A 17507-nucleotide genomic window follows, 5' to 3' on the forward strand; every position below is an offset into this window, starting at 1 on the left:
CTTTCGCATTTGCTTTTTGTGTAAATTGAATTGTGTTTTTTCTTTTCTGTGTGCATTTGGTGGAATTGAATATGTGTGCTTCCCGTGTGCCGCGAATAAATGTGCTTTGTGTTGAACTGTTTCCCGCTTCACTTCGTCTTTTCCTCTATTGAATCCCCATCTTGCTTCACGTAAAGGGTTGGTAGTGGGCTGAATACGCCCGATAATTAATCAAACCGTCGAGGTCGACGATAACACCGCTCGGTTATTCTGATAGCACGGAACGGGTCGCTTAAGTGGCCCGTGTCCGAAGTCGACCTGCGGCGAGGTGCGATCGCCCGGTCTACCCTCCGCGTGGGTACTTAGGTAGGTCGAATTTGGCGAGCAACCCTATCCCACGCGGGGGCTGATTGGCTCGATCGCGGTGAGACCGAAAGGTCCACCCGTGACTGGTTCCTGGCGTTAGTCCGAGAGGGTCACGACTGGATTGTCCGTCCGGTGGGCGACGTGCCGCGATTCGAGTTACGTGGCCGTCAGCACGCCGGCGGGCGCGAATACCGCAACACTGGTGTCAGGTCGTGCGATACAAATTCATCGCCCTCCTCGCGGCACTGGTATCGGAGAACAGGAAAACGGGCTCTCCTGTCTCCAATGAAATTCACGGGAATCGGTCCAGGGGTGAGAGAAGCGACCCCCGATTCCCTCCAAATTACGAGCGAGTTAAATTAACCCTTCACGAGAAGCAAGATGGCGTCTCAAGGCGAGCGGGAGCCGGGGGTATTAGAAATGTATATGTGTAGTAATGTAGAATCCATGGTCCAGGATGGAATCCCCGAGCAGGAAATGTTGATTGTGCAGGAACACGGACTCGCCCAACTGAACCCAGGGCCCGAGGTGGGTGCGGCAGCGGCCGCGGTGTATGACACCTCCCCCCCCCCTCTCCACCAAAACCCTTCCCCAACCCCTGCCGAAACGGCTCACTCAAGCGCACCCGACATGGCCCAGCTATGCGCCATGCTGGCGGCAATGACAACGAGGATGGATGCGAATACACAACAAATAAATGCGGATATGAAAGGCATGAACGAAAAGATGGATGCGTATACACAAAAGATGGATGCGAATACACAACAAATGAACAAAAAGATGGATACAAATACAAATGAAGTGAAAACGACGATGGATGCGAATACACAGCAAATGAGAAAAGAAATGAAAGAGCTACGGGGTGAGACGCAGAACATGGGCCGATGCCTGCAGGCGGGCATGAAGGCCGTGACCAGGGAGCTGGGAATGGCGACTCCACGTGTGGGAGCAAACGAGCTGGAAGGGGGTGCAACGGCTGACAGGCCCGCGGTGGAGGCGGGTGAAAAAATAATTCGGGGGGCGTGTTGGACGAGGGTCGTGACAGAGGAATCGACGGTGACCAAGAGGGAAAAATTAAATGGGGAGACCAAAACGTGTGAGACGAGACACGAGGTGACGACAAAGGAAATAATAATAGTAAACAAAGGAAACAGACAAGGGAGGTAAAGGGTGAAGAGTTGGCAGTGACGGTAGCCGGGAAGGGAACGATAGAGGAGAGACTGCACGGTGAGGACGGGGTAAGTGACGCACACACACACACGGAGGTAGTGGAGGACAATGGGGTTGAGCTCGCGGAGCGTGTAGAGACCCAGTGCGAGCACCTGGATGGCCTCCTCCAGGAACGAGGGGAGGGAGTATGCCCCCTTGAGGCGAGTCACGACCAGGTGAGTTCGGTCGTGCTTTGCGAGGTTGAGGGGAGGAGTGCTGTGGACAGGTGCACGGAGAGCTTGGGGGGTATAGAGGCCCCGGAGACCCTTGTGGGGACACGAATCCCCAGTGTGGTTGTCCCTGTGTGTGTGGTGCAAGGTGTGAGTGCGTCCCCGTGTGTGGAAGCGACCCCGTGTGTGAGTGGTGTGGTGGCGATGGTGCCGGAGTACGTGCTTCCCAGCACGCCGTGTGTGAGTGAGGCACGGAGTGCGAGTGAGGCACCGCGGGTGAGTGCCCCCGCGTGTGTAAGTAGTATGGTTTGTGTGAGTGGTGAGGCACCGTGCGTGAGTGAACGGCCGTGTGCAAGGTCGCTGTGTGCAAGGGAGACCGTGTGTGTGAGAGAGCGGTATGAGAGGGAGATGTCGGTTGGCATGCGGGAGCACGCAGCCGCGTCTCCCGGTGTGAATGTGATGGAGTGGACTGGGTGCGTCGTAACACGCAGGTATGCGTGTGTGGAATGGAGACGGAGACGGCGACAGAGGAGAGAAAGCCGTGTAGCGGCTGTAGCTGTTTCGGGGACCGTGCCGGGTTCACCCAGCAGTGAGCACGAGGTTCGTGCTGTGCAACGCACGAGACCGCCACGTGCTCGCTTGCGAGAGTGAAGTCCCGGTCCGGAAACGCACGCGGTGGATTTGCCGATCCCGCGGACGGACAAAGTTTAGGCAGGTAAATGGATTTGGACCGGACGGGTTCTCCACGCGATCGTGTGTGTTAAGCTCCAACGGGCAAAGCACATGTGTTCGCGTGGGGAACCCCTCGAGACGTGGGGCTTGTGTTTTTATTTTATTTTTTTTTTTGCGCACGGTGACGTCATGGCTGCACATGTGGTTGGAATCCGGCAGGAGGGGTATCTCTGCCGGATGGTACCGTCCAAGGAGGGACGAGGAACACGTGCAGCTGCATGACGTCACGGGCAGGTGTAAAGTGCGCGAGCTCTGAGTTGCCGCGCAGGTGCTGCGCATAAAAAAGAAAAAAAAGAAAACAAGCCTCACTTTCGGGTGCACAGGATTCCTGGGCAAGGGGTGGAAGACCCCCTTACCCTGGGCACAGGATGAAAACTAGTTAGGGGGAAGGGTTAGCTTAGCTAGACCGACTTCATGGGGCAGGGGTAAGTCCTCATGGAGTCCGTGGAATGGATTAGTTAGAGGGATTGTAGCCAGATTTAGGTTGGGAAATAAAATGGGATTACATTTGAGACAGTGACAGGCAGTGAATGTGTAGAGGGGACGTAGTTTAGCTACGTAGTGTTAAATGGAACGTGCTGTAGTTTAAGGGACGACGTGGGAGCACGAGTTAGGGGAGGTAGTTAGAAGGATGGCAGAGTTCAGCGGTGTGTGTGTTGAAGAGTTGGTGAGTTGTGAGGTGAGTACATGGTGAGTGAGTGAGGCCAGCGGGTCTGTGTGTATGGAGTGAATGGGGAATGCATGGTGCGATGAGTGATTGGGGGGAGGAGTGACTCCCGCCCAAGGGACCCCGGGGTCAGAGTAAAGTGAGTTAGCTGGGTTAGTCAAATTGAAAAATGGAGGTCGTTTTGTTGTTGGTGGGAGTGTAGGCTCGAAACCCATTTGGAGGGGTGCAGGAGCCCTGTTGACGGGCTTGGGAGCGTGGCTGCGAAAGGTGAGTATCGCTGAGTGGGTACCCCGGGCACCAGGCTAGTCGGCCGCGGTAGGCCATGGGCCCATGGGGGGCCGGGATAGAGTAGTGGGCACGGGTGCGCCTGCTTGGTGCGGGGGCCCGGGCCGCCATTAGCCGCGTGGGCAGTGTTGTGGGCACGGGTGACCCTCGGAAAGGGGCCTGGGAGGCCGGCCTGCCACGTGTGCGTTTCAGGGGAGGTGCCATGGGGGGCACTCCCCGGTGTTAGGGAGCTGGTAGGCTCGGAGGCAGTGTAGTGCCCGGGGGTGCCATAGCGGGAGATTCGGCAGAGGGTCGTGCCTGCCTAAGGGAGCCACGTGTCCCAGCCAGGAGACCGTGTGAGGGCACGGAGAGAAAATTGGGGGGCGAGGCCCGAAATTGTAAGGACACCAACACAGGCGACGGGAATCTGGGTTGTTAGAACCAATAGTTTAAGCGAGAGGCGCTTGTTGAAAGCCCCGGGGTAGTTTAACTGTTAAATGGATAGGGTAGATTAGGAGATGTACCCCTCCGCACCATCCATCCCCTCGCTCTCGTTGTGGGCCGCTGGACCCACTTTGGGTTAGATCGCCGAACTCTGGGGAGGCCATTCTGAGGCTTCGTTGGGCCTCGACACAGGACGCTAGCTCTCCCTTGTTCCCCTCCGGGAAGGGAACGTAGGGGTTGGGAGTAGGCTAGGTGACAGGATAGGTTAGCCGAACAAAGACGATAAAGGGGGTGAGGGGACGATTTATAGTGGGGAAGTAAAAATAGAAACAACAAAAAAATAAGTTGGGGCTAAATTGGGGTTTGACAAATTAAGGGAGTGGGTATGTACAGTGACAGGCAAAGGCGATAGGTTGGGAGGGAGACAGGTAGGTAGGTCCGAGCCCGCCTTCCGAGTGGCCAGCACCACCGCACTCCCTCCACCAACCTCCACTGAACGGCAAAGGCTGGCCACTTCATCGGCTGGCCGTGTTTTGCTTCAAGGCCTGTGCCGGCCACTTCAGCCGGCTGGCAATTTTTCTTCAAGGCCTGTGCCGGCCAGTTCATCTGCCGGCTGTGTTTGCCTGCGGCGGCCTTCTTCTGCGGGCTGTGTTTGCCTGCTCACCTTTGCCATGCCACCCACTGCCCATGTTCACCAGCCCCGTTCAATTTTGCTTTGCCCCCCCCCCCCCGTTCATTTCCATGTGCGCCAGGATCCGCAAAGCAACAGTTTGCAAGCTGCGAGAACTGCCCTGTTGGCAGCTACAACACGGGCCTGCAGTGGCGGCCCGTGCACCGTGTTTGTGTTCACCCATCCATTCGTTGTGCTCATTGCGTGTGCCACTTGAGCTGGCACGGAGACTGCGTTGTGCAGCCCATGCACCGTTGTGGTTCACTGCGTTCAGTTCAAAAGGGAAGGCCTTGGACTGCATGTGAGCAGCCAGCCACGTTCCCTGTCACCTGCATTGTTTGAGCCAGAGACTGCATGCGGGCAGCCTGGCTCCCTGCTAACTGCTTTCTTTTTGCAGAGTTCAATGATCCTGGGCCATGGTTTAGTGTAAAATTTGTAAGTTAAGGTTAAGATGTACTGTAAATATGAGTGTGCCCCCGGCATGTATGTCTTAGCGCCGGCAATTTTATTTAAGTCGTCCGTGTGAGTGAGTTTGTTTAGGTAGTTACGCAGCCCTCAGGTTATTTATTTTGGGGACACGAATACCATGAATGTCGCACTCAGGGATCCGTAGGTAAAATGTACTAGGGGAAAACTACACATGATGGCACACGAAAATTTGACGACTCGGGACGAGTCTGTAAAAAGGGGGGGGGTAGTGTTGTGGTTACCAAATTCGCAAACCACCATTCAGGCCCCTTAGGTGAGGTATCTCGGCAAGTATATGTGTAGTTAGGCCCAAACCCGTTGTCTAGTGGGAATACATGTCATTTATGCGTGCTGCGACTCTTCAGGATAGCCGTTTTTCTTTTACTATCTTTATTTTGGACCAACCGCCATGATTACCACCACAACCACAACATCAACCACCAACCACAACGCCGCTTCACCACAACCGCCACGACCTTCCCGTCACACCTCGCAACCGTAGCATCGCCACCGTTCTTGCCCCGCTGTGGGTACCGGTGTTGGACTCGTGCAGGGCGCGCGTCGAACAGCGTGTACAAAATCACGGATTTTGTGCTTCAAAAACGGATCAAAAACGACACACGCCCACTTTTTGCCGTCCAATCGGTGAGCGAGGGGCGATTTGGCCCCGCCTCCAGGGCGATCGATATATGCAAATTTATGGATCAAAAAGCCTTCACGCCCACTTTTTCTCGGGCCAATGGGGAGCGAGGTGAAAGGTCAAAGGGAGGGGGTCAAAGGCGAAGCTACGGGGGGATAAAAGGACCGTGTTTGTCAGTCAGAGAGAGTCGGAGAGTCCAGAGGCGGAGAGTAAAGGAGTCGGAGAGTCCAGAGGCGGAGAGTAGGAGAGTCCAGAAGGAAGGAGTCGGAGAGTCCAGAGGAAAGGAGAGGCGGAGAGGCGGAGAGTAGGAGAGTCGGAAACAGAGAGTCAAGACTTCGCGGGCGGTGGAGCTGCTCGTCGTGTGCGTTGGAGTCGGAACGGAGGGGACGGAGCTGTGGAAAGGCGGCGACACCAGACGAGGGGGTGCTCGCGTCGTGCAGGAAGCTGCACCCGAGGGAGGCCGACAGCGCGACCTGGCCGTGGTGGAGACGCTCGTCACGGGATAATAAAGATCCTCTATACCCCGAGCATCAGCAACCCCCTCCTGTTTCCCCCCGCGCTGAGATAGTGCGACCAAGGGGGCCCCTTTCCCACCCCCTACCAGACACTGTCCGCGAGGCCCGCGGAGTTGAGGCGCCATCGCCGCTCCGCGTCTCATCACCAAACGGGTAGGCCCGACCCGGTCTCGGCCTCAGGCCCGCCTCATCTTTGAGGGTGTTCTTTTCCTTGGTTTTGGGTATGTGTTGTCGGCGCCGTCTGTGAAGTAAAATTGTATAAGTGTTGCCGTGTGCTCGGTAGTCGGTATTAGCTCTGCATTGTGTCTTCGCTTTCGCATTTGCTTTTTGTGTATATTGAATTGTGTTTTTTCTTTTCTGTGTGCATTTGGTGGAATTGAATATGTGTGCTTCCCGTGTGCCGTGAATAAATGTGCTTTGTGTTGAACTGTTTCCCGCTTCGCTTCGTCTTTTCCTCTATTGAATCCCCATCTTGCTTCACGTAAAGGGTTGGTAGTGGGCTGAATACGCCCGATAATTAATCGAACCGTCGAGGTCGACGATAACACCGCTCGGTTATTCTGATAGCACGGAACGGGTCGCTTAAGTGGCCCGTGTCCGAAGTCGACCTGCGGCGAGGTGCGATCGCCCGGTCTACCCTCCGCGTGGGTACTTAGGTAGGTCGAATTTGGCGAGCAACCCTATCCCACGCGAGGGCTGATTGGCTCGATCGCGGTGAGACCGAAAGGTCCACCCGTGACTGGTTCCCGGCGTTAGTCCGAGAGGGTCACGACTGGATTGTCCGTCCGGTGGGCGACGTGCCGCGATTCGAGTTACGTGGCCGTCAGCACGCCGGCGGGCGCGAATACCGCAACAATATATATATATATATATATATATATATATAATGTGTGTATATAATATATATATACACACATTGTTACGGATTTTAGAATCCGATATGACGAATGCATACAAACATCCAGGTCCTCAGACAGTTATTTCTCTAAATGCATGTCCAGGATAGACCCATCCCCATGTCTGGTGAGATTCTAACTTTGAGGCATTGAGAAGGGTAAAGAATAGATTCCCTCTCTGATGGAGAGCTCCGTTTTCTCTTTATGGCAGACACATTCATGCACGTGAGATAGCGTTAGCTTGACGGAGGCTTGTCTCGCCTCTTTCCATCGACGTCAACACCCACCTCTTTCCATCGACGTTCGACACCCACCTCTTTTCATCGGTGTTTGACACCCCGTTCAGCAGCTCTATGGACGCTAACTGGCTATTTTTCGTATCGGGCTGAACATTGAGGTGATAATTGTTGTTGACGTTTTATGAGCGCTTCACGTTATCGCTTGGTAATTCTGGCAAATGGCTGCTTTCTGCCATTCGTCCAGCACCACAAACATGGCATCGTAGGCCAGGAATGATTGCAAGATGGGCGGGTTATCACGTGCAATGATGCGCAAATGGCCGGGGTGGATTTTGCTCATCTGTTTCAGGCTCCGCCCAGACGGGCCGCCTATAAACGAGGACGAGAGGTCCGTTTTTTTCCAGTCAGTTGGTGATAGTTGGTTGCGGTTCTGACAGCTTTGAGAGTCAGTTGGCGACGGCTGTTTCGTCGGTTCCAGTTAGACGGCCGTCTCGTCGGTTCCAGTCAGACGGTGATGGCCTTGCAGCCTTACAGTTTCTCACAGCACCTCAGCTTCTCACAGCTCCTGGCAGCTGTCCGTCGGTTGTGACTCCTGGTGGCTCCTGACGGTGGGTGACGCTCGGACCGTTAGTGCTGGTTCTGCTCGAGACCTGCTCTTGGCGCACCTGATTATTGGGGGTGACGTCGATTGGCAGCACCGCAAGGCTGGGCGCTGGCAACGGACAAGGCACGCTCACACATTTCAGGACGTTTTATTTGACGTACGACTTCTATTTGGTGAGCAAGACTGGATTTCTCTCCCCCCCCCAACCCCTGAAAGATCTGCTGGGTACCATCGTCTCGTGTTTAATTGTTAAATAAGGCATAGTGATAAGCATCTGCTCTTTGTCTCTTTTTCTATCATTGCCTGATTAATTCTTTATTTGCTTGCAATCATTTTGATCGATTCGAATTTCGTCATTTTTACCACACGGAAATAAAAACTTATTTTTATTTATTTTTTCCTTATTAATAAATTCCTTTGTTGACGTTCCAACCTGTCCGTGCTTGTCCTTTCCTTCCATTGATCTAGCATTGTCCAAACCTAGATAGGCTGGGAGGTAATTATCAAACAAATTGATCTGTAATAGTCCGCACGCACCAGCAGTAAATGCTCGGCCACCCTAATTAAGATCTAGTCAAGATAAGATTGGTGCTTTGCCGAGGGCGCGCTCCCCATTCGGGAAACCACGTGACCTCCAGTTAAACGGCATAATTAGACGGTGGACACTGGAACTCGCAGTTAACTGATTGGTATTCGTGGTTCTAAAGCACCCCACCGTACCACGAAGTTAATTGTGAGCCTCCCACTGGGGTGTGGGGGGCATAAGTTCTCCATGCAAATGTGTACTATGTCGCGCCACCTGGTCTTGTGGTGGTCGAGGATATTACAATTGCCATTTATAATTTTGAAATGCTGAACTTAAAGCACTTTTTGCATGGGTAAAAATTTGTCCTCCTGCCCTTCTCTCCTTCTCTCTCTCTCCCCCCCCCCCCCCAGAAAAACAAAGAAACAGAGGGGCCTGTTAAAGCCTGTCATCATGTGAGACATTTCTCACAGGCAGGGACATCAAGAAGAACGAGGAGGTAAGGAAGGGGGTGGGGGGGGCAGCAGGACATGAAGACAGGAACAGAAAGGGGGTGGGGGTGAAAGGTTAAAGCTCTCAATGCATGGGCAAATTTGTCTTATCCTTCTCCTTCTCCTTCTCACCCAAAAATTTTGGCAAACACGATGACGAATTGGTCCATCAGCGAAGGACGGGTAAGCTCTGCTAGCTGATGTTAAAGCAGACATCTGTTTAGCATTTCATATGGCTACTGCGCAACCATTCACCATAATAGCTTCTTTATTACATGATTGTAAGATGGTAGTTATAATACATAAACTTATTTCAAGTAAAGTGTGAAATTTAATAAATTACAAATATTTAAAATCAAATGCACCAAAACCAGAAAATGATATTTTGTTTGAGCAATAAAAATTTGATTTCAGAGGAAAAGCAGAAAATAATAAATAATATTTTAAAATGAGCAAAACAAGTCTCAATCTGCTTCAGTTTTGCACATGGGTGCCAAGGCCCCACCTGTGTGGCTGGCTCGTACTTGGCAGTTGTTCTCATACCCTTTGAATTGCTGCCATGACTCAACTCGGTCAATGCAAAACAGCCAAAGAACTGCAAATCAGGCAGGATGACAGAGTAAGAGGTTTCAAGGCAGATCGGTGTAATTCATGTTTAAGTTCATTCAATACCACCAACACTCAACATAGGACAAATTAAATAAATAATGACTCTTGAATCGAGATTGACGAGTGAAAATATTCCACCTCCATATTCAAAACCGAAGGCACCACCAACTCGTATAGCTGCTCAACAGGCAAGCCTCAGGTCCGACATTTCGCCATCGAGTGGTCATCCAGGATATCTGTCAAGTTCAGGATGAAGGCCACTCAGTGGTCAAAGTGTAAGATCTAGGCCTTGCCTTCTGGGCAGCTACACAAATTGGTGATCCCCTCAGTTTTGAATATGTGTTTGCCCAAATACAACAAACTTGCAAACTTATTTACAACTACAACAAACAAACAAACTTTTCCCAACTGCACTTCCATGTGCCAAGATATTTGTTGGAATCAACAAATGCGTAAGAAGCACATTTATGGTCGAAACTGAAGTCACTGGCATAACTAATGAAACCTGTTTATTTTTTACTTTCGGAAAAAAATGTTTCTGATTTCACAACAAATGTTAGTATGCTCTGTCATATTGCAAGGTGTTCTTAAATTTAATACACAATCAATTACACTTCGCTGCCTTAGGAACAAATAAATTACACCATGACTCCAACATTTGCAGAAGATATGTTCCGGGAAAACATCGTGAATGTTGAAACTGCGAATGTGGAGGCATAGTTTCAATGGGAAATGGGGAGAGAGAGGTTTCGGGGATTTCCCGACCCATGAAAAATCCGTGAATGTCGGGGGGAAATCTCGCGATAGGCAAGAAAATGCTGTGGAAATAGACTAAAATCCACAAATGTTGGGGTAAAATCCAAAAGTTCGGGGGAAAATCCACGAGCGTCGGGGGAAAAAATCCACCAATATCGTGGAAAAATCCGCGAGCGTCGGGGGAAAATCCACGAGCGTCGGGGGGAAATCCACGAGCGTCGGGGGGAAATCCACGAGCGTCGGGGGGGGAAATCCACGAGCGTCGGGGGGAAATCCACGAGCGTCGGGGGGAAATCCACGAGCGTCGGGGGGAAATCCACGAGCGTCGGGGGGAAATCCACGAGCGTCGGGGGGAAATCCACGAGCGTCGGGGGGAAATCCACGAGCGTCGGGGGAAAATCCACGAGCGTCGGGGGAAAATCCACGAGCGTCGGGGGAAAATCCACGAGCGTCGGGGGAAAATCCACGAGCGTCGGGGGAAAATCCACGAGCGTCGGGGGAAAATCCACGAGCGTCGGGGGAAAATCCACGAGCGTCGGGGGAAAATCCACGAGCGTCGGGGGAAAATCCACGAGCGTCGAAGGAAAATCCACGAGCGTCGAAGGAAAATCCACGAGCGTCGGGGGCGGGGGGGGAAAATCTGCCAGATGGGAAGATGTCCAAATGTTTTCCTTTAATCCAATATGGCTGTCATACCATGTGACCGATGATGTCAGAGTTACAAATAAAATATTCTCGATGGCAACTCCCTCCAATGTTTAAAGTTTTGCATCGATCAGACAGGCGGTTGCAGAGAAAAATATTTTTAAAGTGAAAATATATAGATATGGATAGATGGGTGCACACACACATGCACAAGGGCATTGGCAGTCTGACATCTTCGGGGCAAGACCAACAATAGTTTTGCATGATCATACTGCACAACTTATTGGTCGGACTCATATTTCCCTGGAACGGAATCCACAGATGTTACATCGATGTTCTCAGGAGGAAAATAAAAGATGGCTTGAAAGTGATCTCCCACCTGACAAGATTATGTTCTATCCTTCTGTTTATGAGTGAGTAAAAGGTTGGAGGGCAGAAAGAGAGAAAAAAAAAAAAAAGGTGCCCAGGAGGTTCCACAATGTGAAATGGCACACATCGCTTAAAATATTAAACAGTAACACATTAAATTAGAATGGCACTCGGAAGAGCACATACGTACCTCCGCCAGTTTGAACAGTTTACATTTTGTATCTCACTGATGGGCCTGATCTGGATCCAGACCTTAACCAAAATCAAATCGGCTTGTTCTTGTCACCTAACCAACTTATCCACTGAGTTTTGTCATAACTCATCCACAACTGTTTGAAATATCATGCTACGTATCGTTTTGGCCCCATCTCTCAATAGCGAAGAATCACTGAAAAAATATAAGAAATCATCATTTCTGGATTCGGACCTTCACCAAAATCAAATTGATTCATCCATGTCACACATCCAACTTGTCCACCAAGTTTTTTTCTGCACCTTCGCCCTTCGGCAGCAAAGGTAAATACTAAATAGTAACACGTAAAATATACAGTAATAACACATGAAAATATTCAATAGTAAAATTTAAATATTCAATAGTAAAACAATAAAATATTCAATAGTAACATTAAAATATTCAACAGTCAAACAATACAATATTTGATAGTAACACATTAAAATATTCAGTAGTAACACATTAAAATAAAATATTCAATAGTAAAACAATAAAATATTCAATAAAAGTAATTTTAAAATATTCAGTAGTAACACATTAAAATATTCAATAATAGTAACACATTAAAATATTCAGTCGCAACATATTAAATGTTAAATAGTAAAATAATAAAATATTCAATAATAGTAACACATTAAAATATTCAATAGTAACACATTAAAATATTCAATAGTAAAACAATAAAATATTCAATAATAGTAACACATTAAAATATTCAGTTGCAACATATTAAATGTTAAATAGTAAAATAATAAAATATTCAATCATAGTAACACATTAAAATATTCAATAGTAACACATTAAAATATTCAATAGTAAAACAATAAAATATTCAATAATAGTAACATATTAAAATATTCAATAATAGTGACACAAAAAATATTCAGTCGTGACACATTCAAATATTCAATAGTAAAACAACAAGCCAGTAGGCGAACATGGGTAGTCGGCCATTGCTAGGCAATGGAGGGGTCCATAGCAACGGTTCTCACACATAACGAGGAAAAACCATGAACCTACCATAGCAGTTTCATGAATATCTGACTCATAGTCTCTGAGATATAACGAACTTCGTTTTTTTATTGTTTTCGACCAGGGTTCATTCAAAGTCTATCTTCTCCGACAGTTTTCATAGGATCCGGCTGGAAATTTTTGACAATATGGCTAAATATTGTTACGGCTGTGGAAATTCGCAAACCACCATTCAGGGCCCGTAGGTGAGACATCTCTAAGTACATGTGTAGTTAGCCCAAACCCGTTGTATAGAGGGAATTTATGCGATTCATCCGGGCTGCGATCCTTTGAGTTAGGCGTTTTTCTGTTCTATCTTTATTTTGAACCAACCACGTCTCAACCGCCATCACACAACAACCACCTTAACCACCACACCAGCCATCGTCACCAACTACAACCACGCTCCAACCCTCAGACAACAACAACAACAACGCCAACAGCCACGACCTTTACCTTCACAACTCAATCCCGCAAACATCGCATCACCGCCATTCCCAACGGTACCATAACCATCAACCACCACCGAAAACCCTCCACCACCTTCACCTCTCTCCTTCTACGGCCATTCCTGCACCAACTGTGAACACTGAACGTCGGGCTCTCGGGCCCGTTCGGCGATTGGTGCCGAGCGCACCGAGCCGCGAGCGCAAATAGCAGCCTTTCCGAGGGAAAATTCGGATCAAGAACGCTACACGCCCACTTCTCCTCCGTCCAATTAGCAAGCGCGGGGCGGCTTGGCCCCGCCTCCAGGCGCGTCTGTGTGAAATCGATATATGCAAATTCTCAGATCAGGGGAGGTTCACGCCCCCGTTACCTCCGACCAATGGGCGAGCGTGGCTCCGCCCCCGAGGTCATCCTGATCCGAATATTTGCATATTAGCTGCTCCTGCGAGCCTATAAAACGGTGAGCGCAAGGCGAATCGTAGCAGAGTGAATCAGTTTTGGTTGGAGAGTGGAAGAGAGCCGGGGGAAGAGAGTGTCATCGAGAGAGTTGGGTTCTGGAGTCGGCTAAGAAGAGTTGCGGGAAGAGGCAAAGGAGCTCGGGTCCGAGGCGAGAAGGACGGCGGTCGGCGACGAGGTTGCGGTGTGGGATCGCTCGTCGCGGGACCCAAGCCAGCCAGCCATTCTCCTCCCCCAGGGCATCAACAATTCCCCCTTTTCCCCACGCTGAGATAGTGCAAAAAGGGGGCCCCGTTCCCACCCCACTCCGAATGTCGTGCCAACAAAACCCGCCAAGGAGCACGGAGTCGGGGCACAGCCACGCGGCCACATCTGCGGCTCGCCCGCCAACGCGTCACGAAGACGCGGGTAGGACCCCCCCAGTCTCGCGGACCTGGCCGCTCCTCCAGGTCACACGCACAATTGGCCTACAGGCCTGTCTTCCCCCTTGTCTATGAGGGTGGCTTCTTTCCTTTGCTTTTGTGTAAATGTGTGTTGGCGCAGTCTGTAAAGTAGAACTGTATAAGTGTTGCCGTGTGTGCGCGTAGTCAGTAGTAACTCTGCGTCGTTGTTGCTTTTGTTTTGGTTGCTATATGTGCATTTTGACTGTATGGCTGTATATATGTGCATTCCGTGTGCCGGGAAATAAATGTGCATTGTGTGAACTGTTTTCCCGTTTCGCTTTGTCTTTTCTTTATTGACCCTCCATCCTGCTTCACGTAAAGGGTTCGTAGTGGGTGCAAAACGCCCGGTAAATAATCTGAACCGTCGAGGTCGACGATAACACCGCTCGGTTATGCTGATGGTACAGAACGGGCCGCCCAAGCGGCTCGTGTCCGGAGTCAACCTGCGGCGAGGTACGATTGCCCGGTTTACCATCTGCGTGGGTACTTAGGTAGGTCGAGTTTGGCGAACAACCCTATCCTACGCGGGTGGCCAATTGGCACGATTGTGGTGAGGTTGAAAGGCCCACCCGTGACTGGCTCCGGGCGATAGTTCCCGGAGGGTCACGACTGAATTGTCCGTCCGGTGGGCGACGCGGTCGCGATTCGAGTGATGTGGCCGTCCGCACGCCGGCGGGCGCGAATTCGCAACAATATTCTGCCCACAGTCGCTTGTGGCCCGATTTTTTATTTTAAAAAAAATAATTTTTTTTATGATTTTTCAAAAATTTCAGTCCCGTTGCTAGGCAACGGTGGTGTCCATAGCAACGGTTCTCATTTGCACACAACTAGGTCATGGTATGAACCTTCCAACCAAGATTCATCGAAATCGCCATTGTATTAACGGAGCACTGTACCGAACAGAGGGACAGAAAGACAGGCAAACAAGCCGGTAGGCGGACATGGGTAGTCGACTACCCAATAGAACCTGACGCGATGGGCCCGTTCGATGGGGAATGACCTGAGGATTAAGCACAAGAAAATTCATGATTCTGGTTTCAAGGGTTAATGCTGCAGATTTTTTTTTCTTTAAAATACCCCCACATTTAGAGGTTTTTCAGCCATTGCTTGGCAACGGAGGGGTCCATAGCAACGGTTCTTTCTCACACATAACGAGGACATACCATGAACCTACCATACCAGTTTCATGTATATCTGACTCATAGTCTCTGAGATATAACGAACTTCGTTTTTTTATTGTTTTCGACCAGGGTTCATTCAAAGTCTATCTTCTCTGACAGTTTTCATAGGTTCTGGCTGGAAATTTTTGACAATATGGCTGAATGTATTGCCCAGTCGCCCGTGGCCCGATTTTTGAAAAAATATATTTTTTTATGATTTTTCAAAAATTTCAGTCCCGTTGCTAGGCAACGGTGGTGTCCATAGCAACGGTTCTCGTTTGCACACAACTAGGTCATGGTATGAATGTACCAACCAAGTTTCATCGAAATCGCCATTGTATTGTTACGGTTGTGGAAATTCGCATGACACCATAAAGAGTCCTCAGGTGAGATATCTCGGTAAGTCCATGTGTAGTTAGCCTAACCCCGTTGTATAGAGGGAATATGTGCGATTCATCCGGGCTGCGACACTGAGTTAAACATTTTTTCTTTCTCTGTTGTTATTTTCGACCATTAAGCTGCCAACAACGCAAACAGCCACTACCTTTACCTTCACAACTCCATCCCTCAAACATCGCTTCACCGCCATTCCCAAACGACACCAAAACCATCAAACCACCACAGAAAGCCCTCCACCACCTTCGCCTTTCTCCTTCACAACCAACAACCGCACCACCTGTGAACACTGAACGTCGGGCTGTCGAGGGCCGGTTCGGCGATTGGTGCCAAACGCATCGAGCCGCGAGCGCGAATGGCGGCCTTTCCGAGGGAAAAATTCGGATCCAAAATGCTTCACGCCCACTTCCCCTCCGTCCAATGGGCGAGCGCGAGGCGGCTTGGCCCCACCTCCAAGCACGTGTATGTGAAGTCCGTTTATGCAAATATGCGGATCAAGGGAGGTTCACGCCCCTTTTTGCCCGACCAATGGCTGAACAGAGGGTGGCGTGGCCCCGCCTCCAATCGAGTTTTGATCCGCATATTTGCATATCGGCTCCTCCCGAGTCCTATAAAGATGCGAGCGCAAGGAAACTCGCAGAGAGTGGAACTGGTGGAGCTGAGGACAGAGGGTGAGAAGAGTTGGAGAGAAGTTGCGGAAGAGTTGCAGGGAAGACGGTGGACGGCGACGAGGTTGCGGTGTGGGGGTCGCTCGACTCATCGCGGGATCCAGGCCAGCCAGCCATACCCCTCTCCCTGAGCATCAGCGATTTCCCCCCCCCCACACCCATTCGTGCTGAGATAGTGCCGAGGGGGCCCCTGTTCCTCCCCCACCCTAAACGTGGTGCCAACAAGACCGCTCGCGCGGAGCACGCCGGAGAGGACTCGCCGACCACGCCAGGGCACGGAGTCAGGGCGCAGCAGCGCGAACATTGCGGCTTTCCTGCCATCACGTCACGAGGACGCGGGTAAGACCTCCCCGGTCTTATTATTCCATAATAACATTAAAATATTAAATAGTGACATTAAAATATTCCATAATAACATTAAAATATTCAAAAGCAACACATTAAAATGTTCAATAATAACACATTAAAATAATCAGTAGTAACATTAAAATATTCAAAAGTAAAACAATAAAATATTCAATAATAGTAACATATAAATATTGAATAGTAACATTAAAATATTCAATCGTAAAACAATAAAGTATTCAATAATAGTAACACATTAAAATATTCAATCGTAAAACAATGTAATATTCAACAACAGTAACACATTAAAATATTCAGTCGTAACACATTAAAGTGTTCAATAGTAAAACAATAAAATATTCAATAATACCAACACATATAAATATTCATTAGCAACACATGAAAATATTTAATAGAAACACATTAAAATTTTAAATAGTAACACATTAAAATATTCTAAATAACCAATTAACATATTAAATAGTAACAGTGCCTTAAAGGCATTCATGCATATTATACAAATACTGTTGGTCTTTCTAAAAGAGAAAAGGTACAAGGTAAAAAGCTAAATATCACCGAGTCATGAATATCAAAAGAACACTACCGACATGCATGTTTATGACTTGTTCCACAATGTGCTCATGCCTTTCAGATCCCGAGCCCTTCAATGTGTTCACAAACATCTAAGGGAGGAAGGTAAAGACCAAGAAACAAAGATTAGTTTAGAATAGGCCCAGGAGTCAATTTACAAGTTGTGGGTAATAAGTCGGCTTTCCAGCCACATAAATTGTTAGACTTGAGCGCCACTCTGTGTCTGGGAGGTCGGCGGTTCAAACCCCTGTCGAGTCATACCAAATACCTTTAAATGATATGTGCTGCTTACTTGCTTGACTCAGCATTTAAAAAGATAGAGCATGAGAAAAACAACCATAGATTGGCAATACTAGCTCAGCCTTTGATGGGCCGAATGGCCACCTCCTACATTGAAGTTTCTTGGAAGGGAACTCATATTATTACAGTTTATTCCTGTATTGTGAAACACAAACAAAAGGCAGCCATTATAGTGGTACTGGTTTTTACTACAAATGATGCT

General features: G+C 49.2%; 1 protein-coding gene across 4 annotated transcripts in view; it reads right to left on the reverse strand.

Moving 5' to 3' along the window:
- ACOX3 (acyl-CoA oxidase 3, pristanoyl) overlaps nucleotides 1–17507 on the reverse strand; it is a 75410-nt gene that overhangs the window by 34307 nt on the left and 23596 nt on the right. For 3 of the 4 annotated variants that reach the window (XM_085849245.1, XM_085849248.1, XM_085849246.1), the window contains 2 exons: nucleotides 17023–17097; nucleotides 9383–9472 (listed from right to left, as the gene is read on the reverse strand). In XM_085849245.1, the coding sequence (XP_085705371.1) occupies nucleotides 9383–9472; nucleotides 17023–17097 (165 nt within the window). The remainder of the gene's footprint in view (nucleotides 1–9382; nucleotides 9473–17022; nucleotides 17098–17507) is intronic. The other variant, XM_085849247.1, reaches the window with a different exon arrangement.

Source organism: Eptatretus burgeri, chromosome 12, assembly GCF_056783735.1.
Source record: "Eptatretus burgeri isolate ZD-2024b chromosome 12, Ebu_testis_v1, whole genome shotgun sequence".
In the NCBI taxonomy this organism is placed as follows: domain Eukaryota; kingdom Metazoa; phylum Chordata; class Myxini; order Myxiniformes; family Myxinidae; genus Eptatretus; species Eptatretus burgeri.